This window comes from Prinia subflava, chromosome 2 (assembly GCF_021018805.1).
Source record: "Prinia subflava isolate CZ2003 ecotype Zambia chromosome 2, Cam_Psub_1.2, whole genome shotgun sequence".
In the NCBI taxonomy this organism is placed as follows: domain Eukaryota; kingdom Metazoa; phylum Chordata; class Aves; order Passeriformes; family Cisticolidae; genus Prinia; species Prinia subflava.
Window position 1 is genome coordinate 9,911,721 of NC_086248.1, and position 25,737 is coordinate 9,937,457.

A 25,737-nucleotide genomic window follows, 5' to 3' on the forward strand; every position below is an offset into this window, starting at 1 on the left:
AGAGCACAGGACCTCTGCTGTGCTGTCTCTCACCTAAGCTTAGGCCAGGTGAGGATAAACCCCATCTCCACAAATCACAAAGCAGCAGAACGGCCTGGGCTGGAAGGGATCTTAAAGGCCGTCTTCTTTTAAGGCCTCTGCCATGGGCTGTGACACCTTCCGCTAGACCAGTAGCACAAAGCTCATCCAACCTGTTCTTGATAATTTCCCCGGATGGGACATCCACAGCGTCTCTTTTCCAGTGTCTCACCACCCTCACAGTAAAGAATTTCTTCCTTATGTTTAATCTAAACCTTCCCTCCTTCACCTTAAAGCTATTCTCCCTTCTCCTACCCTTTCTGCCCTTGTAAACAGTCCCTCTCCAGCTCCCTTAGAACCCCTTTAGGTACGGAAGGTGTTCTAGGCTCTCCACAAAGCCGTCTCCAGGCTGAAGAGCCCCACCTCTGCCAGGCTGTGTCCCGAGGAGAGGCGCTCCAGCTCTGATCCCCACGGTCTCGGCCAGCCCGGCCGTGCCGCCTCTCCCAGGGCACCCCGCGCTCTCTGTGTCCTTTGGGCGCCGGCCGCGCTCCCCGCCCCGCTCTCACGTGCCCGCGCGCGCCGGCGTGCCCGTGACGTCATGGCGCGCCCGCCCCGTGACGTCAGCGCGATGGCGGGGGAGGCGGCGGCGCTGCTGGCGGCGGCGCGGGCGGAGCTGCGGGCGCGGCGGCTCTCGGCGGCCGAGGAGCTCTTCAGCCGCTTCATCGCCCGCAGCCCCCCGGGGTAACGCCGGGGCCGGGGAGCGGGGCAGGCGCGCCGGGCGGGCGCGCCGGGCGGGCCCCCGCTAACGCCGCTCCCTCTGTCCCCGCAGCGCCCGCAGCGACCTCGCCACGGCGCTCAACGACCGCGGGCAGGTGCGGTACCTGCGCGTGGAGTTCGCCGCCGCCGTGCGGGACTTCACGGCCGCCATCGAGTGCCAGCCCGGCTTCGAGGTGCCCTACTACAACCGCGGGCTGGTGCGCTACCGGCTGGGTACGAGCCGGGGCGGGCAGCGCCCCCGGGCAGCCCCGGGTCGCTGGCGCGGGCGGGAAGAGGGCGGGCACCGCTCGGGACGGGCGCCACACGCGTTCGCGGCAGTGGCGGCACCTTCACTGCCGCTGCCCCTGTTCGAGCGGTGCTGCCGAGTCATGAGAAACGGTGCCATTCCGTGGAAAATAGGAAAGGTGTAGCTGACTTGTGGAAGAATTTGCACTGCGGTAAAACAAGCCAGTTCCAAACAGTACCATTAAATATGAGCTAATGCATCTCCCAAGCAGCTGTAGCTGCAGTGACCACAGCCTTCTCGACTGCAGTGAGCTGCCGGCCACCTCTGGGGAATTTCTTGCCCGGTTTTTGATGATGCCATCACAAAATGACAGCCCCGTGCCTTTTGTTAGGGCTTGGCCGTGTCAGAGGTCGAGGGACTGGAGAATGGAGCCGGGCCACGGGCACCAGCTGGGAGCTCTGTGCCTGTGTGCCAGCTTTTAGGCAGCCTCATTACTGGTGTGGGCCTTTTGTCTCCTTCTCTTGGGAATAAACTGGCTGAACTGAGCCTTAAGTCCGTCTGAGGTTCAAAAATACATATTCTGGTTCTTGCTGTGAAACCCTTTCACTCCCAGTTGTGCCTTTGGAGAATCCAGATGTGGATCCACAAAGTAGCTGCTACTTTGTGAGTGTATTAGGAGGTGTTCTTGAGGTGTGAGGGGTTTGTGACCATGAGCACTTACAGATAATTTTACTTTTCCTATTTTTTCTTTTTTTTGGGACAGGAGACTTTGATGAGGCCATGAAAGATTTCAGGAAAGTATTAGAGTTAAACCCCCAGTTTGAAGATGCGGCATTGAGTCTAAAACAGGCTATCCTTGATAAAGAAGAAAAACAGAAGCGGGGTTATTGAAAATTCAGGTCGTGATGTGATGTGAAAATATTCCCCTAAACGTGATTTTTGTCATTGATGGACAAAACACAAGATCATTTACATCTGTTACGATCTTTTAAAGAACTTCATCCTTAGGTAAACAAGTTAAAAATTAATTATGGTTGCAAAATAAACTAGATTTGGGATTTTTATTTTTGAGGGAACATGTAATGTTGATCTCTGTGAGACATGTACAGATTTTGTACAGAAATACTTTGTAATTCTATAATAAAAGTATTGGCCAGATTTATTGAAAATAAAAATGAATATGCACTTTTTATCTCATGATTGTCTGCAGAGTTTACTGTGGAAAATATTCATAGGAGGAATTGTGGCTTTCTTATTAAAGAGCTCAATTCCCTGAAAATACAGTGTGAAATCCATCTGATGGAACTGCCTGTGAGCCCCCAGGCAGCTTCATTTCTCACATGGTTGGAAGGACCATTACTGAAATCTGTAAATCATCAGCAAGAAACTCCCTTACAAGTTCTAGTAACATAAATGCTCTCTGATTGTTCACATGGCCTTTAGGATTTTGTTGAATAAAATTATGCCAGTGACCTTTCTGCTTCTTACGGTGAGTTCCTCCATGGATGATCCCGGAGCCTGCACAGGGCTCACTGAAGATGATGGGACCATTTGGGTGAGTCTTGAGAGCAGACTGGAGCCTCTGGATATCCTTCCCAGCAGCCTCACTGAGATCACTCTGAGTGTGGGGATGAAACTGCAACAGCCCCAGTGAGCAAGTTGAAACAGAGCTGAGAAAGTGCTGCATTTACCTCTCAGGCTCTTGACACTTGACTGCAGCCATTTGAATTAACAGAAATATGACATGTAATACCAAGATATGACAATTCACAGTTTGAGAAATAGGCAATGACCATTTTTTCCCCTTCAGAAGTCTTTTGGACTTTTCTTGATATATTAAGCACGTGCTTTGCTAGCATTTATTTTAGTGTTCTATCTCTAAAACAACACAGATAATTCAATGACTTGACAGATTTCATGCCACCTCAGTCTTAACTGAGAAATCCTACCAACTCTTGGCTGATGGTGAGAAGGTGAGCTAGAACTAAACACGTTCCTGACTGACTGTGCTGAGACAATTAGAAAAGCAGCAATGAACAGTTGAATGTGACTTACGAAGTTCTACTGTGAGAAGAGAGATCACAAATGTGGTTCTGCACAGAACACTTAATATAGATCAAAATATTAATTGAAGAATTGATTGAAGTGAATATTTTGGAAAACAAAAATGCTAGAGATAATATTCTGGCTTGTGTTGTTTTTTGAATGTTGCTTAATTCTCATTCCATTGTTGACACAGAAGTACTGCACAGGGCTGGGAGCAATTGCCAATTCTCCACAGTATTTCCTTGTCTCTCCTGTGAAAGGATGAACTGTCATCATTCATTTCAGCATAATCTGGAATTCTTTCAAGGTAATTTTGGGCAGTAGGGCTTTCACATTTTCCCCTTTCATATGCACACAAGTCACTTATTTCTTTGGCTTTCAGGTTTTCAGCCTGAAATTATTAAATAGCCCTGCTGGTTTCAGTTGGGGTAGAGTTAGTTTTCTTCACAGTGGCTGTGTGGGGCTACGTATTGGATTTGTGCTGAACACGGGGTTGATAATATGGAAATGTTTTTGTTATTGCTGAGCAGGGCTTGCACAGAGCCAAGGCCTTTTCTGATTTTTGTACTGCCATGCTGGCGAGGACGCTGGGGATGCCTGGGAGGGTGGGAGGAGACACAGCTGGGACAAGTGGCCCAAACTGACCAAAGGGAGGTTCCACACCACAGGGCATAATGCTCAGTATATAAAGTATATAATAAACCCCCTAATCTTGAAGAGGAGGATGTATTTAGTAACTGCCCCTGTCCTGCAAAGTTTTCCATTTAAAAAGTTTAAGAATTAAAAGCCTAATGGAGAGTAATACAATTCTTTTATGTAATGTGAAATTCAGGCAACCTCAGCCCGTCAAAGGAGCAGGGTTGTGTGCTTTGGATGCTTTGCAATGTGAGGTGCTGTAGCTTTGTATCTTCACTGGGCTTTAGGGGTTCTCTCTGCATGAGAATTCCACACCTCTGTGGAGCTCCTGGGTCGCGCCTGCCTCTTCCACTGCTCTTGTCAAAGTCATGGGGTTCACCAGTAAGTCAAACAGATGGTTGCTGCTAATGCACTGTGACTCTCTTTACTCTGGCCAGAAATATTTCAAATGTGAATAATTCTCAGCTGCTTTCCCAAGGTTTCCTACCTATAAACCTACTGTCCCAAACCCTTGACTTTCCTTCCACAGCTATCACTGGCAGCCCCTCTGTTTGGCTTGCTCCCTGTAGCCAGGGTTAATTTGGCAATGAGTAACAGTTCTCACCTGATATTTACCCCTGAACTTACAAAACCCCTGTGAATTCCATAATACATTACAGACTATCAAAGAATAACATCACTGCCTTACAGAACACAGCAAAGAGTAACATCATCACCCTGTGCTTTTCCCTGGGTCTCTATTTGTCCTACTGAAACACAGGAAGAGGAGTTGTCACACAACTATACATGTTGCAAGGCCTTTCCCTTGCTTTTGGAGAAAGATGGGAAAAGATGACAGAATGCCAAGGTTAGCAGAGCACTGAGCACTGTGAGAGGGGTTTCTTGAATGTTTAGTGTGAGTGCAGCATGGGGAACAAGGAGAGCCTTTCCAAATGGAAAGCTGTGGCACACTGAGGCCAAAGGGTTTGGTTGTCAGGTAGGCAGAATATGTCCCTGTTCCATGTGCCTGCCTTCTGCAAGGGAGGTTTAGGCAGCAGGAAAAGCCTGAAACTCTTGGCTGTTCCAAGTGAGGGTTGCACTGTGCACTTCTTGTCTAGGAGGTAACCTTGTTAAAAAGTGGCTGAGAGAGAAAGGTGCACTATTCCAATTTTGTGGGGATTGAACACCTCTGTCTCAGTCAAGCTTAGCTATGCAGGTTCATGCTCTTGTTTGCCTGTCAGGAGGGGAAGGATTCAGAAAAGTAAAAACGATGTTCAAAACAGAAGACTGCTAGTGGGAGGATAATATCCAGTATTCTTTTATGTCACGAGATGACTGTTCATCTGTCTCATCCTGTTAACAGAGGCAGGGGATGGATCAGTGAAAATTAGATTCTACCCCAGCCACTGGCTTTCATGCAGAATGGAGGTCTGGTTGCTTTTTATGAAAACAGTTTGCTGAGATATCTGTTCAAGCTGGAGGCCCCACTTCCAGCATGTTGTGACCATTTGAGCTGAACACTTGTCCCTTTACTAAGATTATTTCCAAGATTCTCCTTGTAGGATCCCTTCAGTGCATGAGCAGGGAGGGATTGGATGCAGTCCAGAGCATTACTTCCTACAGCTCATGGTGATCAGTTCTTTTATCACTTGTGTTTGTAAGAGGAGAATGTGAAATGGGCCTGGAGGATCTCCTTGTCTCCCAGCAAGGAACAGCTGGTCCAGCTGTGTCCCAGGTGTCACAACAATAGGTTTCAACCTAACTCCTGTTGCTATGGAAAAGGCTGATCAGTGCTTTCCAGGCTGGGGAATTCCCAGCATGGGGACTTTGGTGTGACTCTCTGTGCATTAAAAATAACATCTTTCCCAATTCCTTTTCTCTGCATTGGCCAAATAGGGAAGGCTTGTTCAACGATAGTGATATGACCAGAGTGGTTCCTGAAAGCTAATCCAAAGAACCTATTTAAGCCCACAGGCCTGAAAACTGCAATCTAGGACATGAGTTAGGTGCTGAAGTTCCATCTGCAACATCTGAGAGGTAGGAATAATCCCAGGAGAATGTAGGTGCAGAGCAATACACCCATGCAATAGCATGGCTGAATCATACCTTGGGAAAGACATCCTCAAAGGTAAACAGAGAATGCCTAACCCTAACACACTGTGAGGTTCAGGGTGAAAATCATCATCTACACCATGAACAGTAATCACGGTAGGAGGAGGAGACCAAGGATGTGGAATTGCTCTTGCGTGTCTATGGGAAGGGGGAAACCTGAAATACCTTTTGAAACGGGAATGCAAGTCTGTCTCACTTTTCCGTCTCCTGTCCAGAAGAAAACTCTCCTCATCTGTCTGGTGGTGGGTGAAGGGTAGGAAATTCTGCTGGACCCCTTCCTGTTTTCCAGGGAAAAAGGGGAGGATCTGGGATATACCACTCACTGCAGACAGTCTATCTAGATCCATTCTGCAAGGCTGCAAAACAAGTGAACCTTAGTGACACCAGACCACATCTGATGCTCGCCTGTGTGGTCTGAGAGTGCTGAGAAGAGATAACATTTGGTCATTATTATTTTCTCTTCATCCCAGTCTACAAATTTCTAGAGGACTATTTTTTGAATTAACAGAAAGTTAACCTAAACTTGTGAGTTTGCTGCTGTTATTAAAAACAGGGAGTGTGTCTCCTGGCAAACACATTCTTTTGTAGTAGTAGGGAGCAGTAACTTGCTGGGCTCTGCAGTGTGGGCTGTGGACAGCAGAGTGCACTGCTCCTGCAGTGGAGGAAGGCAGCACCCAGGCAGCTGCTGAGGGTCCTGGGGTCCCAGCACCCTCCCACTCCTTTTTACAGATCCTGCTCCTTCACCAGGGACAGCTTTTGAGAGGGCATTTATTCAGCAATCATCTCAGCAGGACTGCAGCCTTTGGGGACAGTGTGTGCACTGACTGGGCAGCCTGGGAAGGCAGGGGCTGCAGCAGCTGGGACACCCTCTGGGGACTGCACACGAGTGTGCTGTCAGCCCCTCTGCACTGCTGTGGAACTTCTACATGTGCTGCAGCCACACCTGCAGTTACAATGCAGGCACATCCTGAGAGTGATTACAGGTGTGTCAGGTTTGTACTTGATCTCTAAAAAATAATAAGAATTATAAAAAAAAGTTCTGTATACATAGAAACAAAAAATACCAGGTGTCATTTTTGCTCATACTAGAGTATCCATTAACTCACATTTTATAGAGTTAGCCTTTTCCATACAGGGACAGGTGAGAGGAAAATGAGGAACAAACAATTTTCTGAGAATGTCAGGTTGATGTAATGATTTAGACAAAATTCTACATTAGTGGAAGAAGCATGTGCCCTAGTGTTGCACACTGGAGGGACACTGGCAGCGACTGCTGGGCTCTTTGAAGCCAGTGTTGGTGCAGCAGATGGGTGCTGCTGCACATTGGCAAGGAGATGTTCTGTGCTTACATTGTTCTGGTGTGTTTTTATTTGACTTTTCAGATTTGCACTTTACATTCAGATGGGAGGATTGGCAGTCACTTTGTGAAGTATTACAAGAAGCAGCCATAATCAGGGCTGGAATAATTTTAGTGATCTGCAAGTCCATATGTGAGTAGATGGAAGAAACACAAAGTGTTATTTTTGCAGCCTTGGGTCATTTTCTGGTAAGATTTCTTCTGTAGCCACCTCAGAGAGGCAACAGGTTGCAAGATTTACTGACCCTGTTAGCAGACTCAAGAACTTTCCAGTGCTGTCTCACCATCTGGTCTTTAAACTTCATGCAAATAGTTCTGGTGGTTTCTGCAAGAAGTGGCTCCTGTGTCCAGTGGCATCATTTGGAAAGCAGCCAGCACAGCAGAGCCTTCAGGTGCTGTTGGAGACACACACAGAGGCTGAAGTGAGGAGTGATGCTGGAGCAGACAGCTCAGCAGCTCTAGTTGTCCAAAGGTGGATGAAGCTATAGGAGAAACCCTACTCTCTGGAGGATCTGAACCATTCGAAAGCACGTGGAATGTGGCAGTGTGCCTTAGTGCCTCAATGTTTGTCTCTAAAATTTTGGATCTGTTTTCTCTCAGACTGGGGGCGGTCCTGTTGAAAACCTGTTGAAATAATACCTGGCTCCAAAGCTGCCTGCCATGGCCCAACTCCAGCATGCCCTGCTCTGCTGCTGGCATCTGCTCCAGAGCCACTCCACCTGTGTTTGGCTTGGCAGGGAGCCCTCCTTCTTCCCTCTCCCATGGGCTGAAGCTGAGACCATGGGACTGCAAACCATGTCCATTCCCTGTTCTTGTCCCAGAACTTTTATTTTTGAGGTCCTCAAGCATTGCTTGTGTTATAAAGCATGGCAGCCTCTCAGGATGGGTACACAGGGCCTGGTGTTCTTACCAAATTCAGTGTGTCATCTTAGATCTGGAGCAACAATCCATACTGGTCCAGCAAGTACATAGCCCTGGAGACTGTCAGAAGGGTGACCTGGAAAACCTGAGAACAATACACAGTGTGTTTGTGTAGTTTTTAAAGAATACACACATGCTGCACGTTAAAGGTGACATCAGCCCTCACAGTCCATGCTTGAGGCATTTCAGATGCCAAAGTCAGAGCTCCTAAATCTCTGAGAAACATCAGGTCAGGGGTGCATTGCAATGGTTCTTTTTCTCCTCCACAACCTACCCTTCCTCTCCCTGCTTGAGCTGCAGTGTCCTCTGCAGGTGCTGCCAGGCTGAGTGTTGGTAGGAGAGCACGCTGCCACCAAACAGTGCACATACACCTGAGAAGAAGAAAAAATGCCACTCGATCCTTATCAAATCCCACTTTGCAGAGCATTATCTCATCTTTGCCTTTTGCAGAAGCTACATCTGATTAGATTTAGGCTTCTCTGAACACTTCCATGTGGCACCTTCCAGAAGAACCTGCCTTGAATTCAAAGTTGGTGTCAAGGAAGCCCTCAGGCAGTTTGGGGACTGAGAGGCTGAGACAGGACAAGTTAAAACCTCACGTGCTGCAGTGTATCAAAGCTAGAAACTCGATCTGGTGCCTGCTGCAGCTGCACATTTAGGAAGCAGCACAAGCCAGAATTGCATCATGTTCATTTCTAGCAAGCTCAAGAGTTGAGGTACCTATGAAAGGCTGAGTAAATAACGATGCAGTTAGCTGAGCTGCCCAGGCAGGGGGAACACACCACGGCTGGTATCAGTACATGTCAGGACAGGCAGTTCACTCAGCTGGGTGCACAAGGAGCAAAGCACCCAGTGACTGTCCTGGGTTTTTCTTTGCTCTCTTTAGCCCTTAAGAGAACAGGATCTCAAACTTTTAAGATCAAATCCATGTGCCTCTGCTTCTCTGCCCATTGGGCTGACACCCAACGAGATGGATGGCTGGCTAGGACAGATGGGAGACAACAAAGCTGAACTTCATGTGGATATTGAGACATATAAGTTGATTTTTCTGCTCTAGACAAGTTGAGCTGAAGTGATATGAATCTGATCCTACACAAAGCTAGAACCAACTTATAAAAATCATATTTACATACTACATTATTTCGTTTATTCCTGCCAGTCCAATCTCAAGTCAGCTAGATGGCATAGGAGATTTAGGAAGAGAAGTGAATTAAAGCTGCATACCAGTCAGGGTAGTTGAGTTGAGTGCTGGCTAGGGTTTAAGTCTGTTGGGTGCTTAAATCTATTTCTCAAAGCACAGAGTCATAGAATACCTCAGGTTAGGAGGGACCCATAGGGACTACCTCCAACTAAATCACATGACTAGAAGCATCATCCAGACTTCCAGGATAGTGTCCATGAGTGAGAGGTGAGCCTTTCACTCAATCCTACCTGTTCCAGTTGCTGTGCCAGGGTCCTTACTGCCAGCCTTTTAAAGTGAGAAGGGTGTCTCACCCTGGGGCTAACAGGTACCGGGCAGAACTCTGCAGCAAACTCACTGCCATTAATCTCACACCTATTTGAGAGGAAAGATCAACAGATCTAAGTAGAAATTGGGGCTTTGCTGATGAGTCATGGGACATTTTATACTACTTGCCCATCCACAGTGATGTTCCATCTTGGGGTGTTACTGGAGTCTGGAGATCTGGCTACCCAGCAGTTTTCCAGGTATAACTCGACATCGGGGCTCTCGTCTTTCAGCTCCACCTCAAGAAACACAGGCTCCCTGGGTTGTTTGAGTATTGTCATGCTGGGCCCGTAGAACTCCATGAAAGATTCATCTTGAGAAAATGTCAGGGGATTTTGTTGTTCTTTAATGCTATTTAAACTAAAACATACTTGGAAATTCCCTGATTTCCATAGGAGGAGATTTACCTTTGGACACTCTTGAAACTACATTCAGAGCTTGTCTTGCCCTTCTGTAAGCTGCAGAGAAAGAAATGTTAGTGAGGTTCTTTAGCTGAAAGTAAGGCATGTCTTGACAAGGGAACTTAAGACTGAAAGAGTCTGAGAGTTTTAAAAATGGAAGAAGGGAATTGCACACCTGCAGTATTTGAACGTGGAGACATCATCCCAGAGCCAAAGGGAGGGGATGTGGCAGGGTCACTGGAGAAGGCACCGAGCACTAGGGTCTCCTTTGCTTGGTAGTAGCACAAGACTGTTAGTCTAGAATAGGAGAAACAGCAGTTTTTGTGTTCACATCTATTTCCCAGCAGCTGTAAAAAAGTGAGCAGTGTCAGCGAGCAGCAGCTCCTACCTGTAGTCTGGATCTCTTGTGATTATTGGTGTGCTCTCTTCTGGAAGAGTCTCTTTCTCATAAGAGATTTCATTCTCATAAATAATGTGGTCACCTTCAAACTGTGCATATGGGAAGCTCATTATAAATTGACTCTTCTCAGGAGCTGGGGCAGGGGACCAAAAGAGAAAATGCAGAAGAGCAGAGACTTCTAGCAGTTGTATCTGGCCATGGACTTACCCTTACTGAAGTGCCACAGGTGGTGACATGGAACTTGAAGAAGGCGTGGGCTTCATTATACTCTCTGGGCTTGCAGGAGCTGTCCCTGAGCTTGGTTTTGCTCATGTCAATGGCAGGAACTGTCTTCATTTGGGCAGATACCATTATGGTACCATCTGGGTGGCATACTGAGAAAGTCAGAGGGTTGGTTTTGAGCTCAAGAAAGAATCACACCTCTTTTTATTGTTTGATCAGTTGCATAACTTACTTATAAATGCTGAAGAATTAAAACTGCAGCTAATGGAGAACATCTGTAAGGTCTCCATAGTTCTCACTTTCCTTAAGGCAACATCAAACCTTGCTTTAATTTTCTGAAAGGACACTTCCTGCAAAGGAGGAGATGGAAGAGATCTCCTGTTATAGTACATCATCCACATGTACAGAGTTCTGCTCCTGAGCTTATGCCACTTGAATAACAAGTCACAGGAGTTAAATCAGTGTGAAGACTCGAGCCTGAAGCAACATGGGGGCAGAAGGACAAGTTTTCTTGCAGGAATTTATCAGTCACTGTCATGGAGATAAATTTGGGCTGATTATTGTAGAATAGTTCAAATTATTACAGCATCAATTTTCCCTTGCCATGTCTTAACATTTCTACAAAAAAATCCTTTAAAAGAGCTTCTTTCATAAAAGCTATATTGAAATATTGTTTCTGGCTCAGTGCAGATGGGACATTTTGCCTCATCTCACTAAAAACACCGAGGAGTTTGTTTTTGAAGACTTGGTGCATATCTTCTAGAGACAAGTGGGGACAGCAGATTGCATAATACATGGCATTACCAGAAGGGACCATGTCTGCTGCCTCTTATTCTACTTGCTCTGGCTCAGAGTTCTTCCCTCTGGAGGTTTTCCAATATGTGGAATACCACAGCACTACAGACTGTGACTGTAGGACTCTGTGAGAGCACACAGTCCTATGTGCTTTAAAAAAGGCATTGCTGAACAGCTCCTGTACCTCATAGATGAGTCCCCCAGCAAACAGAGGGATTTGCAAGATCAGGTGTGTGGAGTTGGTGGCTGCAAGGTACCCATTGGTGAGGGCAACGTGCTGGGTCAGGAGCTTGTTACCAAGGTACAGGTCCCAGTACTGGTGCAAGCCAAAAGTGGGCAGGGTTAGATACAGGTTTTCTTCATCACAGGAACCAACTGCTTCTGGCACCTCTGTGGGAAGAAGGTGGGATGAAGAGTTAGCAATGAAGGAAGGTTTGAGTGGTGAGGTTTGGCCCAGGCAGGGATTTCTGTCACAGGTAAGAAACCCCAGCAGCCTGTCATGTGCATGCTGGCATTGTCTGCAGGGCTTGGCTGTGTTGTAGAGGGTCTACCAGCTCACATCTGATGGGATGGGGAGTCGTGCTCCAGCAGCAGCCTGCCAGCTTGCTTCCAGGATTGTTCCCTGTTGCAGTTATGCAAGCTGAGCTATGTATGTAAATACATTTTTGATCAGCCTTCTTTGAGCTGAACAAGAGCTATTTCAAAGATAAAATAGGACAGTGAGGAGACTGTCATCTTTGTGGCATGCAAAAATCTAATAAATTTGAGAAAATACCAAACAGACTCCTGACTGTTTCAGTAACCTGCTAAGTACAGCTCTTAGTGGATGATTTCTCCTTACAGAAATGCTGTCTTTGGAGATTAGAGCAATTTTTTTTGAGTCAGTTAAGTTCTGCCCTAGATGGGGAGGCAGAACTGTGTTTGAGGACAAACTGAAACTTGTAAGCAATGTCTGAAAGTTTTGCCAGTAGATGTATGTTCATGTTCTGAGGCATCTTGTTCACTGAGTTTGCAAGCCAACTCCTTCCACACTCTTGTTTTATTGTTCTCAGTGTCTCGAGGGCAGACTGTCTTGCCAGTATGCAGAAGAGCTGCCATCAGCGGAGCAGCAGCTTGGCTGTCACCAACCATGAGCTGTGGAGGGGTGGGGTTTTCCCCAAAGCTCTCACCCTCTCTCTGGTGCCCTCACTGAGTTCTGTGACAGCCTCACTGTTGATGCAAACCTGTTCATGTCAGGGGAAGCTTACCAATATCAGCAACCACACACTCCACCTCTGCTGCATGATAGTAGAGTGTCCTCTCCAGACCCACGCTAAGGGTGTAGTTGACCAGGAGGATGTACTTTGTTTCATTTCTATTCACATACTGAAAGAGAGAGAAGGGTTAGGCTGCAGCAGCTTTCAGAATAGGCAGGCATGTATATTCTGAACAACACTAAATAATTATTCCAACACCCTCCTCTCCCCTGCAAATAGCTCAGGCTCCAAAATCATCGCTTCAGCTGGCCTAAAACTATTCAGAAGTCTGGCTTGGTTTCAGCAGCTCTTTCAGCCAAATGTAAATGTGGAGAATGTTGTGCCTTTTCAGAAAATGAAGACAGAAGTGAATGCAGTGGTGGTTCCTCTGTAGCCCACTGGTGAAAGAGATCATAGAGGGAAATCCAGGTCCAAATCTTTATTCTTCTTTACTGAGAGTATGGGCTGAACCCAGGGGAGTAAGTAATCGGTTGAATAGAAGGTGTGAGGAGATGCTGTGAGAGATTCCTCTCAAAATCCTCTTTTCCTGCACTGAAAGTGCTCCCAAAGTAAGACCTGGTGTTCAACCTGAAAGAAATACTTCTGGATTTTTTTTCTTGGTTTGATTCTTAATGCAATTTGACTGTGGTTTGACTGCAGCCTGAAAACTATTTGCACAAATCCTGTGTGTTCGCAATGTTGTTCCCTGTAACAGCATCACAGCTCTCTGTGGTTTGGTTTAAAGAGTGGTAGAGGACTTGCAGTTATTCATCCTCCCACTGAAATGAGAGGTAGAAATCCCTCTGTGAGTATATACCTTTTACAAATATTTAGATTACAAATGGTCTGAAGCTTAACAAAATTACATTTAGAATATCCTGAGCCTGCCCATGGCATGCTCACACGGGGCATGGCCTGTGCCACCAGCCAAACAGTGGGTTCAGGAGTTACTGGATTTTTGAAACTGGTGTTTGCCAGCATTGCAATAATTGATTTATTTTTCCAAGACACTCCTGTTTCAAAGGGCAGCATCTAATACAGACTTGACAAACCTCTTCCTGTTGGGTGTGCTCTTGGACATTAGCCATGCTGACAGGCACTAAAGGAAGTAACATTTCATCCCATCTAATTACACTTGATACTGATCTCCTAGAGATATACGGAGAGCAAGGTGGGAACATAAAAGCCTCTAATCTTAACTCAGATGGTCTCAGACTCATTGACACCTGTATGATCAAGGAACAGTTGCTGGTTAATAAAAGCTGGACCATGTTCTGCAAAGGGGCTGCCCCACCTCCTCCACTCTGCTGCTGAAGTGACCTGCTGTATCCTACCTCTTTCAGGACATATGGATCATCAAAAGAGACTTCCAGGATAAATGCTTTTGTTCCATTAGAAAAGGGAGTTTCATAAATCTTGAAGCTGCGGTGCTGTGCTTCCCTCAGGGAAAATGGCACATTTCCTACAGTGATTGCCACCAGAGAGACATCGGGAAGAAAGTGTCCAAATGCAACATTAAATAGCCTTTCCTCTGGCACAGTATCTGCAGGGAGAGAACATCAAATTACTGCTGATGTGGATCAAATAACGAAGAAGGTTGGGGTGGCCTCCCATTCAAATTCCAGGAAACTTAGCCAACAGCCATCTCTTTAATGGCTCTGATTAATGAGTGTTTGTGTTCTAGTCAGATCTGAAATACTCTGAGTACTTGAGAATTGCTTCAAGCTGCAGGGAATTAATAACAAATACATAGAAGTTTATAGAAGGTGGTTCAGTGACTTTCTAGAGGTGCAGTATGATGTGCAATACCTTTAAAGAAATCTAGACTCTAGTTCAGCCACATAAAATTTGAAAAATTTATCATAATGTATGGTAAGAGGCTTCTTTTTCTTTCTATATCACTTATCCAGACAACTCCAAGTACGGTTAGTGCCTTAATGCATCGGGAAATAAAGTTTAAAACTGTGACTGCAGCACTGGGTGGCACAATGATTTCAGTATGCTCCCAAGGTATCAAATGCAGGCAGTTTGGGGGAGAAAATACCATCAATGAATGCTGTCTTCAGACAGTTCTTGTTCCCAGCATGATAAATGAACATCACAACATCTTTATTCCAGTGCTCACTGGAAAAACCCAGGTATTGAGATGAAAAGAATGTTTGCCATTTTATCAGCAACCTGTAAGTTAAGACTAAATGGTTTTTCATGGGGTTTTTTTGTTTGCTTTTTTATTTGTTTGTTTTAATTTAATACTTGAATCTTGACTTTATCTAGAAAATTGTAAGTGTAAGAACATTCTGGTGAATGTAGACGCATGGCAGAGGTCAGGTGGAGCAATGTACAGCCCAGCAAAAGATTGGTGAGAGTCAATGAGAGGAGTGACTTACTGTCGATAACAGTTGGTATTTGTGGCATGAAAGGTGTGGTGATGGATTTGATGACTGTGTACTTCGTGGTCTGCCAACCTGCATCCGTCCACGTGTGCTCCAGAAAGAGGTCAATGCAGTAAATTACTCCATATACACCACCAGATATGGAGCTCTAGGAGGTAAAACCTGTGATTAAGTCTTAATTCTCAGTAGCTTAATAAAGAGATGACTGAATATGGTTAAAATTCTTACAGTGGGAAGAGCAAATGACGTTCTAGTACAGCTTTGGGTGGATTTTGCTAGGGGATTTTGCTTGTTTGTTTGGTAGCTTGGCCCATTTGTCTGGTCCATGCGTGGCTCAGGTACTGCTGAGATCCTTAATAACGAAGCATCAGGTTTGCAGGGGTGTCCTCATTAAGTTTAGCCCATCACGACATTTGTGGGGTTTTTTGTTGTTACTATCCCTGGATTATCAGTCATGTCTCTTGTTATGTCTATTACACAAATAGGGAACTCCTGAAGGGGATGAGTCAAAATCACACCAATAACATCTTGTAGGAATATTGCCAGCTCCTTTCTAGATGTTCAAGCTGGGTGGAGTTTTGAGCAACCTGATCTAGTGAAAGATGTTTCTGCCCATGGCAGAGGAGTCTGGAGTATATTGTCTTTAAAGGTGCCTTCTAGCCCAAACTGTTCTCTTCTGTTCTACTGAACATTCCTTTTGACATTGTCTCTGTATCTGTCAGTTATATATTGGTGAGGAATAAACTGTATTCAAAGCAGGTGGCTGCACCCCAACAACATGCAGAGAACCTGTCCTTTGCTTTATCATGCTGTCTTGGAAATTGGCAGGGAAATTACTCTTTGAGCCAGGCCAGAAGTTTACCAGGACTAGTTTCATTATTGAACAACGTAGACAATTAAATTCCAGCGTCCAGAAATCCCTTCACTCTTAATGTATTAACATGTCTTATAGATTATTAACAAAAGGCAGCCTCTTGACCATCTTTTGTCATTATAAGTTCCTAGTTTCTCAATAAGTGCTTTCAAAACATAGAAGAAGTATCTAGTTCCTCAAATATTTATTGTATCTACAAATTTTAAGCAGCAATCAATCAGTATTTGGAATTTTCATGATTTGGAAACATCCCTGGTATAGGCCCTCAAATGTATCTGTGTGTGACAGGTTTGTACTAACCTCTAGCTTGCCTCCTTCTGCTCCAATAGGGATGGTTATTCTGATGTGTGTCTCGTTGTGCTCCAGTAAGTAGTTCATCTCCTCTGGATTCACTATGACTTGATCATCCACTCCCATTGCAATGCTTTTAGACAGAAAGGTGGACTCCTGGACCACTAGTGTGGGGATAACTCTTGGCACAGTCCATGTTAGCGTGGTATCAGTGAAGGTGATGCCATCTGTGGAGTTAGATAGACAGTTCCAGAAAAGGGGCCACTGGAGTTACCACTCAGTCCTGTCTGCCTTTCCCTGATTCCCTTTCACCAGGATATCTCTAGAGCTTTCGCTGGTGCAACACACTGTAGGATATTAGCCAAATGATGGCTCTTTTGTCACAAAGACCCTGGCACTCAAGGCAGACCTGAATCCCATTTCAGGTGAATCATTAATTTATTCAGAAGAACTGGGAGCTGTGCTTCCAGCCACCTGCTCTGTTGTCCCAGGGCTTGCTGGTAGAAGGAAGAGAACACAGAGCAGCCTGTTTGGACCTTCTTGAAATATTGGCCTCGAGGTCTTGACAACTTAAAATGTTGTGCTTCCTCATCACTTGTTCACATTAATACTCTTCTGTGAGAGCCAGGTGCAGCCACTACTTCTCTGCAAAAAGCCAGGCTAGTCCTGCCTCTCCAGAGAAAAGGATTATGTGAGTTTTAAGGATGCAGAGCTGCATGCCTTGCTTGGAATTTTATGAAAAAGAAGAGCCAAGGCTGTGGGATTAGTCTAGGGGAGGCTCCCTGGCTCTTCTATAGCAGTTTTGCTTGTTTCCAATTCCCTGCATCTAATGTGGGGGTTCGAGAAACCAGAGACAAGGCATGACACTGCACTGGAACACAAGTACTGTAGTGTCACAGCAGGGACCATGTTTGTCCGGGAGTAATGCCACAGACTCTTAGCTCACGTTGCTCTGAGGGAAGCTTGTAAACCTCTTCTCTTAGTGAGAATGGGAAGACTGTGTTTTCTACTACCTCCCTCAGTGGGTTTTTTTAAGGTGAAGAAGGAAGAGATCCTTACCAACAGGGCAGGATACTGTCGTGTCAATCAGCAAAAGCAGCCACCGCTGCCTGTACATGGAAGTGGAAGTGATCATGTTCATATTTACACCACTGACCTGTTTGAGCCCAGGCAGAAAAAGAGAGCTGATGTTCTGGAGAGGCAGTAGGAACAGCAGAGCTTTGTGTGTGGCTGGGGTCAACAACTCACCACACTGACGTCAGACTCGTTGCTGTGGTAGGGCGCTCGCAGGTACACTCGGGACAGGGTGTTATTGAAGCTGTAGCCCAGTTTTACTGCATCACTTACTGTTATTCTCTTTCTCCCTGATGGAGAAACAAACATCAGTTGCCATTGTTGGTATGCAACATTTTGAGTCTGCAAGAGAGAGATGAGCTACATCAGTTCTACATCTACCAAAGTCTCTTAAAAAGCTATGATATTGTAGTGTCTATTTTCCTGTTAGAAGTGGGAATAACTGGAATAGTACCACTAACTCATCTCAGGCAAGAGATACCCTTGAGACTGGAGCTCTTTAAGACATCTTTAGAGATAGTCTTCTAGCATGTTGCCCTGAAGGAAATGTAGACAGGTGGCCTTAAACAATCCACTGTGGACAAAATACCTGTGCTGTTAAGAAACTGATTGTCTCCATGTCTGTTGATTGCTGGAGCAGTCCAGAGGCCAAATGACAGACTACTTTTTGTAGTGTGTAGCCATACTGCATCAAAGACAAGACAAGAGCAATGCCTGTACTGGCCTAGAACAGAGTCCCCTGCAGTGATGGCCATATGGGAGCACAGCCCAAAGGAAAATGGGCATCAGGAGCAAGTAAGACATGAGCAACATGGGACAAGCATATGTATTTGACAGAATCACAGAATGGTTAAGGTCAGAAGGAACTGCTGGAGGCCATTCTAGTCCAACCTCCCTGCTTGAGCAGGGTCCCTGTGAGCATGGTACACGGGATTGTGTCCACACAGATTTTGAATTTCTCCGGATGAGACTCCACACCTTCTCTGGGCAATCTGTTCCATTCTTCCTCACGTTCAGATGGAACTTCCAGTGGATCAGTTTCTGTCTGCTCTCTTGTCCTACATCTGGCCACCACTGAGGAGAACCTGGCTCCATTCTCTTGACACCCTTCCTTCAGATACTTGTGTACATTGGTAAGATCCTCTCCCAGTCTTCCCCAGACTAAACAGGACCAGCTCCCTCAGCCTTTCCTCATAGGAGAGATGCTCCTGTCATAATTTCCCACTCATTCTTTCCAGACTCAAATATTTTTCATCTCAGTGACTCCTGAGCTATCTGTACTTTCTTTGTATTTTATATGTCTTATTAGATTTCTCTTCAGTCAACTTTTCCAGACTCTCCTTGGGATGAAGAAAGCTTTTAGCAGCCACATCATCTTTTGGTGATGAGTTTGACAGTTTCACTACCCATTGTGTGAGGAACTACCTACCTTTGTTTGTCTTGAATTCAGTTTCCACTAGTGGAACAAGCATATTACTCTGTCCTCCCACCCAGATGTCTTTTTGCAGTCTAGAGGTCTAAAAATACTTGAGAGGTTTTCAGTACTTGATGGCAAATTTGTCATCTCCCTTTTTTTTTTTTTTGTCAGAGATGGAGCTATGCCCCAAGAATGACTCATAAGAGTAGAGAGAAGAGGCAGGCTAGGAGCTGTTAGGAAAGACTCCCCTTCATACCTCTGGCAGTGCTGACATCCATGCTACGGTGTAGTCATTTGAAACTGCTGGGACATCAGTCTTCACTGACACCTGGGGACACAGGAGATTCTTTGGGAGCAATGGGAGCAAACAGATCTTCAGTATTATTACAGGCATGGGGAGCAGTGTCCATCAGGGTTTAGCAGTTTGCATTCACTGGAGGTAATTAAAGTGCTTCTGTGGAGGTTCTTGATGGCAGTAATTTTTATGGCCGTGAAAGGAAAGTTAAAACCATGGCATTTATAGTGGTGGGAATACTTTGTGTATAACCAGGTAAACCTAAAGTCCTGCTTCATATGTAGTGAGCTGTAAACTAGATTCAGCTCTGGAGACCTTCAGGGATGTCTGGGTCTCTCCACTGGAAGTGTAGGAAAGCAGGTTATTGGCATTAATAGGACTGTTTCTCTCTTCCCTTGTGGGCTGAACGCCTGAAAATGCAGGATCCCCAGTACCTAAGGTAGGTGCTGTGTGTAAATCTTGCCTGCAGAGTGAGGCAAGGAAAGAGGACAGTCAGAAGACAGCTGTACCATGGTTTAATTTTGTTGCAACACCCAGAAGTGACTGCACAGCCTTGAGTTCTAACAGGAGAAGTATGCTTTTCTTTTCCTGCCTGTTGCAGGCATGCACAGAAAGCAATGAAATTTGGTTTGTTCACTGACTCATTTGGACACTGATGTGTAGGTGATGGCAGCAGGCCGAGCAGCCCAACTGCACCACCTGGCAGGAGGCAGCTCCTGTCTGTGAGTTCTGTCTCACAGTCCTGTGAGGTGTGTGATTCAGCAGAGATCCAGCTCTGCAAACTCTGGGTTTTATTATTTCAGATATGAGGATGACATTCTCAGAGATGCTGCAGTGCTTTATGACCAAAACCATCTCTGGTGATCTTAAGAGCTTGGCCTTAAGCCTCTCTGTTGATTTGCTTGCAGAGGCTTGCCTTAATTCATCTGTACAGTTAACTGAGTTTCACTGCATACTAATTATCTATGGCATGTAAATGTGTAACTAATCAGATCTACAGTTACACACTCTCAACATCAGCAGGTTGCTATTATGCTGGGTACACGGGGTACAATCAACTGCTGACAGGAATTTGTGGAGGTTGCTGTGCCTGGCAGGGAGCTTGGATGTAGCCTTGCTTTCAGTGGGAAAGTTTTTACCTCCATGTAGTTTTCTTCGCACACAATTTCTCTGGAAGCCCAGGATGCATAGGAGCAGTACATAGGGTAGGTGTAGGTGACAGCTGCCCTCATGCTTGAAAATGAGGAGACCTTGATGTTCACCGTCAGTGAAAACAGCTCATCTGCCTGGGAAGAAAAACTGGCAATTCAGCAGATAGTGTGGAAGGTTCCAGGAGTGGCTGCATGGGACCATGCAGCCCAGTGTTCTGTTTCTGAGAGTGTTTTATAATGATGATAACAGGTTGAGAACTGCAGTGACAGCTCCTCCTTTCCCTGTCTGAAATGGTTTGTGTGCAGGGTCTAACTGAGCCAGGGACACTGCCCCAGCACTCACAGCCTTTGCCTCAGATCTCCTCTCAGCACTGTTCTTGCCACACTCTGAAGGAGCAGCTGGCCAAGGGCAGATCTGACCTGCCTTGCTGTGAGGTTCATGTTTCTCCTCTTTGTGACTCTGTGTCTCCACATGAAGAGAAACTGGAACTTTTATTTTGATTTAAGTAGTTCAGGTCTAATATACAAATGCTGTTTAGTGTTTAACACTAGACTAAGTCCAGTAAAAAAATCCTTATGGTTCTTCAGCTCCTCAGGAGCCACACACAAAGTCATGGACTGTCCTATCTGACATAGATGTGTATTTTTCTGCAGAAGAAGGCAAAACCTTTACAGAGAAATTTCCAGCCTGGAAATACAGGTCATTGCACAGCACACTGTACACCCCCGTTCTTGTTAGCTAACCTCTGCCTATAAAGTTTTACCATATTTTTTCTGTGGGGCTTCCAGGACCAACCAGACTAAACATGGACAAGCAATGAAGTTTCTACTCTTGATTTGTTCTGGTTTTGGGTACATTTCTTCTCAACTAGCATTTAGAAATTAGAAATCCAGGCTACACTTTCACAGATATTTTTGGAAGGGGTGAATCACCTTCTGGAGATGCCTGCTTCTCTCCATTGACTATTGTGGAAGAGTAAACGACTAGTTTAGACTAGACATTATCTTTTAGATGGCTAAAGTTACGTGAGGCAAATCTGGGTCTAATAGACGTGTGTGATCTACGTTCCTAGGCATGTGTTAACAGGCACATTACCACACAAATTAAGCCAGGAAACGATCTGCCAGAATCACACTGCAAACATTGCTTTTTCAAGCAGATGCCTACTTCTTTCCAGAGAGGCTTTCAAGAAACTCTCTGGCAAATCAGCAGCTACAAGGATACGCTTGAGAACTGGCAGCTACTCAGCAGCATTAGGATAAGTGTCATTCCATGGAGAGAGGAAATCCCATGTCAGTCACACTGAACAAACCTCACAGCAGAGAGCCATTGCCTATTCATTTCTACACTACACTCCCAACACTAGCTCCTTGAGTTCAGTATTCTCAAAACATGCCATTAGAATGCCATACACTATCCCAGTCTTGTATTTTTGGAGAAGATGTACTGCCTGAGCTGCTCCCAAGCCGGTGTCTGGGCCTTACCTCGCTGGCCACGTGACAGCCGAGCACCGACGCGCGGAACACGGGGTTGCCCCACACGTCTTCTGACAGGACATAGCCACAGCGAGATGCTAATTTCTCATCCAGCAGAACTGGGCCGGAGTAAGGATCTGCAGAAACAGGGAAAGATAGGATGTAAAGCTCAAGGCAAGTCCTGGGGCAGAGTGGTGCTGAGGCCCTCTCACGCAGCTCTTCTCCAGCTCTTCTCCATGAGGGTTGGGTGCTCTCCAGTGACACGGGCTGTTAAGGAGCTGGTGACACTCTGCTGGCATGTGTAAGAGTGCAGGAGAGTGGCATGACTCAAGCTCACACACATAATGTGCACTTCAATGCCTGTTTCCTTGCTCCCAGAAGCTTGTGCCATTGCCAGTTTGAAGCGCTATTATGCAGTGTTTCTCTGAAGCATCACCTACATTTCTCCAGCCCCGAGCCCATTCATTTCTAAAAGTCATCAAGCTGGGGTCATCTGCTGCTCACTCTGCTCAAAGGATGTGGTCATAGATGTGTTTTGGGTGGGCACTTTTACATATTGATCAGGTTTGCTGCTTCTCTCTGCATGCTGTGAAACCTATGGGGGAGCCAAGTAAGAGAAATGACAGGGACTGGCTGTGCTTAGCTCTTGATGGTGGTAGAACTAACATCATCATATTGTGTTAATTTTCTGCCCTCTGATTAAGGAACTATTTTAGTCTTGGATTAGATACAAGAATCTGTACAAATAGATAGGGTTTAACTACCTGCCACTGCAATTTCTAGATTTGTCTGTCGTGCCTATATGTCTGACAGTTCTAGAATTGCTGTTTCAGTACATATATGCCTGCAGCTGGGTTAGGCTCAGGAGATAAGTGGGAATAATTCTGGAAGAAGAAGCAATAGCTTTTATGAGACCAGCTGATAGAGCTGGAAGAAACAAACAGCATTTTGTGCCTGAAGGCTGGTCTGTTTTTTCCAGCAGTATCAGTTACTCTCATAAATGCTATTCCTTCTGCCCACACCCTTTCCATACTTGATTTTTTCAGTTCTGCCTCCAAATCAAATAAAAAAAACATAACCCAGAAAAAAGTGCACTGATCTCAAGAGAAATTAATTAGATTTAGGGTGAAATCACATACTTTTTTTCAATCTGATGTGAACATTTTCTCGTTTTGATTTTGTTTCCAAAGGTTTCTGTTTTCTGCAGAAAATGGAATCCCTTAGTCCAGTTGGAGTTATGGTATTTAAATGCCATTGTAGTGTTAAATAAAAAGAAAATAAAAATACCCTCCAAAGTCCCTTAATTCCTGCAGCACTCACTCAGCCCTCACTGAGAGTGGGTTTTCTGGGTATTATCCAGTCTACACTGCTGTTGTCATTACCCTGTTCAGGACATATCCAATCTGCAATGACACCTTTGTTTTCCTTGCTAGACATATGTAAGGGCTCAGCAGAGGAAAGAGTGAAAGCCAAGTGTCAGTCCTTCCTCCTCAGACCATCCTTTCTCCTTTCCAGCACCGTGGTTGCACGGGGCAGACGGGGCTGTGGCTGCAGTTACCAGCTTTACTCCTCTGCAGGGTTAGTGGCCAAAGTGAGGTGGGAGAGGCAGGGTGAAAAGGGTGTGCTGCAGGTTCCCTGAGGTGAATTATCAATTATCAATAGGTGGCAGCAGCATCCAGATCACAGACTCTGTGATCACTTAGGTCATTCCCCAGCCTTCATGTTATTCGGGGCTGCCACTTGTAACTCACCATAGATTTCCAGCTGGAAGAATTTTCCCTGGAGCAAGAGTTTATTCAGTTTCATCCAAAAAATTCTGGAGCGGCAACTGCTCTCTACAAAACCTAGTGGGAGCACATATAGAGCTGATGAGTCAGTGGGACTGGAGGGCAGAGAAGAGGCACATTGTGTTACGAGCAAAATAATCGAGTTCTCATCCTTGTCTCTCTCCCCATTCTGCTTTTATCATGTTTCACCAACCTGGGGGAGCCATCCGCCTCCCTTGTCCCAGCCAGAACAGTAAGAAAAACAGCCAGATCCTGCAGTATAAGCACATGAACTAATAATAGGGAGAACAGAGAGAAAAAAATAAAATACCAAAATGGAAAATTAGGTAGGTGGAAACCAAAGTCTTGTTACCTGTGTAGCAAGTGACCCACAGCCTCCATCTGTCCCAGAGACCTGTGCATGGGCAGCAAAGTCCTCCTCCCTGTGAAGTAAAGCAGACCCAGGTGTGCAGATGGAGCTTGGTCACACCAGGAGGAGGGGTACGGGTTACCTTGCACAGGTTGTGCTGTCTTCTCCAAGCCTTGTGTGTGGACCAGGAGAGGCCAGTGGCTTCTGTTGTGGAAGGACACCTGGGTGGAATCCTGCAGTGCCCTGCAGCGTTATCAGAGCTCTCTCTGGGCAGGGGGAGGCAGCTCCCTCTGCCTGGGAGGGCACAGCACCCTCCTGCCAGGTATTTGCAAGGTCAGAGGCTGCTGCTGAGCCTGATTGTAGTGAGTATAGCAGAGGGTGCTTGGTGCTTTCCATCAAGCCCTGGGAAGTATCCTCATTCCTTACAAGCCAGCTGGGTAGCTCTAGCTTCAGGTCTTTAGAACACATGAAACATTTCCCCAGAGGTATTTTAATTGGGTCTACACAGGAAATACATTTTTGTTTCTGTGAAATGTCCCAGTGACCCAGCCATGCCGGAGATAAAAGCAGTACTTTGGCAGCTGCACGTTTTGCTCTTGTGGATCCAGTTAGGTTGCCCTTTGATTTGTTTGATTATTAGAGAGTGTTTTGGTGAAAACATCTTGTTTTCAGAAGTGCTGCAATATCTCTGTATCAATCAGATCATGGGCAGGTCTGTAAATGGCCAAGCACACTGCCTGGGAAAGTCTTTGCTCATAACGGGAGTTGTTTCTCTGGGACTGCAAGTGACCCAGGACAGAAAGGCTGAGAGTCTTGGAGAGCTAAAAATACAGCTTGTGTGGAATGGATGAGCATGGTGGGGTGAGGAGTACAGGAGGCTTAGGTTGGCATTTTTGCCATTTCAACCCAGGGCTCAGCTTCCCTTTGGTCCCCATTTTGGGCTGTTGACCAAGTGTTCTGACTTTACTTTGGTTCACAGGCATGAGCAGAGCTGTGCTGTAGAACAGATTGTTTTTGCAGTGCACTTCACACTACTGTGGGATAAACAAAAGCCAGTGGGCACACCCCCTCCAAGGACAGAGTGCAATCAGTGTGATTTCCCCCTCTCTCAGAGGACCTGTGCAGTAACAGCAGAACCCCCATCACTGCCCTGCCGGACACGCTCCCTTTGCACGGCAGGGAACAGTGGCACACATCTTGTGTGAGTGCTCTGGAGTGGAGGCCCGGTGCTTTAGCAATCTCCCAATTAATGTCCTTTGGCCTCAAGACCCTTTCTCATTCAGTGGGAGCTGAAGTCCAGCTTCTGCCACAACTTCTCGTGAGCCCACTCAGTACTTGCTGTGTGATCCTGGCCCCTGTTAACTCTGCGTCCTAGTGACTCCTCATTGAATCCAGCTGGGGCTGGAATTCTGCTGGAAATGGCCGTACTCAGATACCACAGTGATGAGTGTGGTGTAACAACGAGATTTTGAATTTTGAGTGAAAACTTCAGTATATTTGGATAGCACACAGTTCCAATTTTGATAAGCCACTTCCAAGAGACGTGTAGCATCTCGCCGAGATACTGTGAGTCAGGGTCTGAGGGAGCCATGCTTGAGAGAGCGTGATCACAATTTATTAATTAGCAGTCAACTGTCAGGGCAGGTACACAACCACAATTAGCTGCCACAAACAGTGAGACAAATTCCTGCATCTTTGGACAACTCAGACCATCGTGATTACTGTGTTTCTGGCATTAATTGTGGATCTAAATGTGACAGAAGTGACTTTGGATGTGACATAGAAATTGTGGTCAGTGTGTGATAGCCAGCTCTTGGCCTCACTGTCAACCAAGCAAAGCAAAGCATGTCCAGGTCAAATGCTTTTGGCTTCCAAGGATCGCTTAAGTGCTGTGGAAAGCGTTGTTAGCACTGGGCGTCTGGAAGCATCAGCTGCTTGTGGTCCCTAAAGTTCCTCTGGTACTCATTATAAAGGTAGGGAGGATAAGCCTGTGTGTTC

The 25,737-nt window shown here is 45.9% G+C and overlaps 2 protein-coding genes across 2 annotated transcripts; one reads left to right on the top strand and one right to left on the bottom strand.

The window, feature by feature from the left end:
* The first annotated feature begins 601 nt into the window (after positions 1 to 601).
* On the top strand, positions 602 to 2,221 carry TTC32 (tetratricopeptide repeat domain 32). The gene is made up of 3 exons (XM_063424487.1): positions 602 to 759; positions 848 to 1,008; positions 1,785 to 2,221. Exons 1-3 carry the CDS (start codon positions 617 to 619, stop codon positions 1,910 to 1,912), a joined length of 432 nt encoding a protein of 143 aa, XP_063280557.1. The 5' UTR covers positions 602 to 616; the 3' UTR covers positions 1,913 to 2,221.
* A 4,931-nt stretch (positions 2,222 to 7,152) lies between these two features.
* On the bottom strand, positions 7,153 to 24,156 carry LOC134547677 (uncharacterized). Its single transcript, XM_063391827.1, has 22 exons — positions 23,743 to 24,156; positions 23,584 to 23,642; positions 23,355 to 23,447; positions 21,613 to 21,740; positions 20,116 to 20,262; positions 18,938 to 19,009; positions 17,439 to 17,606; positions 17,250 to 17,346; positions 16,200 to 16,417; positions 15,020 to 15,173; positions 13,967 to 14,175; positions 12,645 to 12,762; positions 11,582 to 11,787; positions 10,835 to 10,952; positions 10,588 to 10,754; positions 10,369 to 10,469; positions 10,156 to 10,277; positions 9,987 to 10,037; positions 9,504 to 9,892; positions 8,347 to 8,443; positions 8,062 to 8,157; positions 7,153 to 7,546 (listed from the first exon to the last, which is right to left on the bottom strand). The coding sequence occupies exons 1-19, from the start codon at positions 23,790 to 23,792 to the stop codon at positions 9,696 to 9,698; spliced, it is 2,475 nt and encodes an 824-aa protein (XP_063247897.1). The 5' UTR covers positions 23,793 to 24,156; the 3' UTR covers positions 7,153 to 7,546; positions 8,062 to 8,157; positions 8,347 to 8,443; positions 9,504 to 9,695.
* Between the last annotated feature and the right edge of the window lie 1,581 nt (positions 24,157 to 25,737).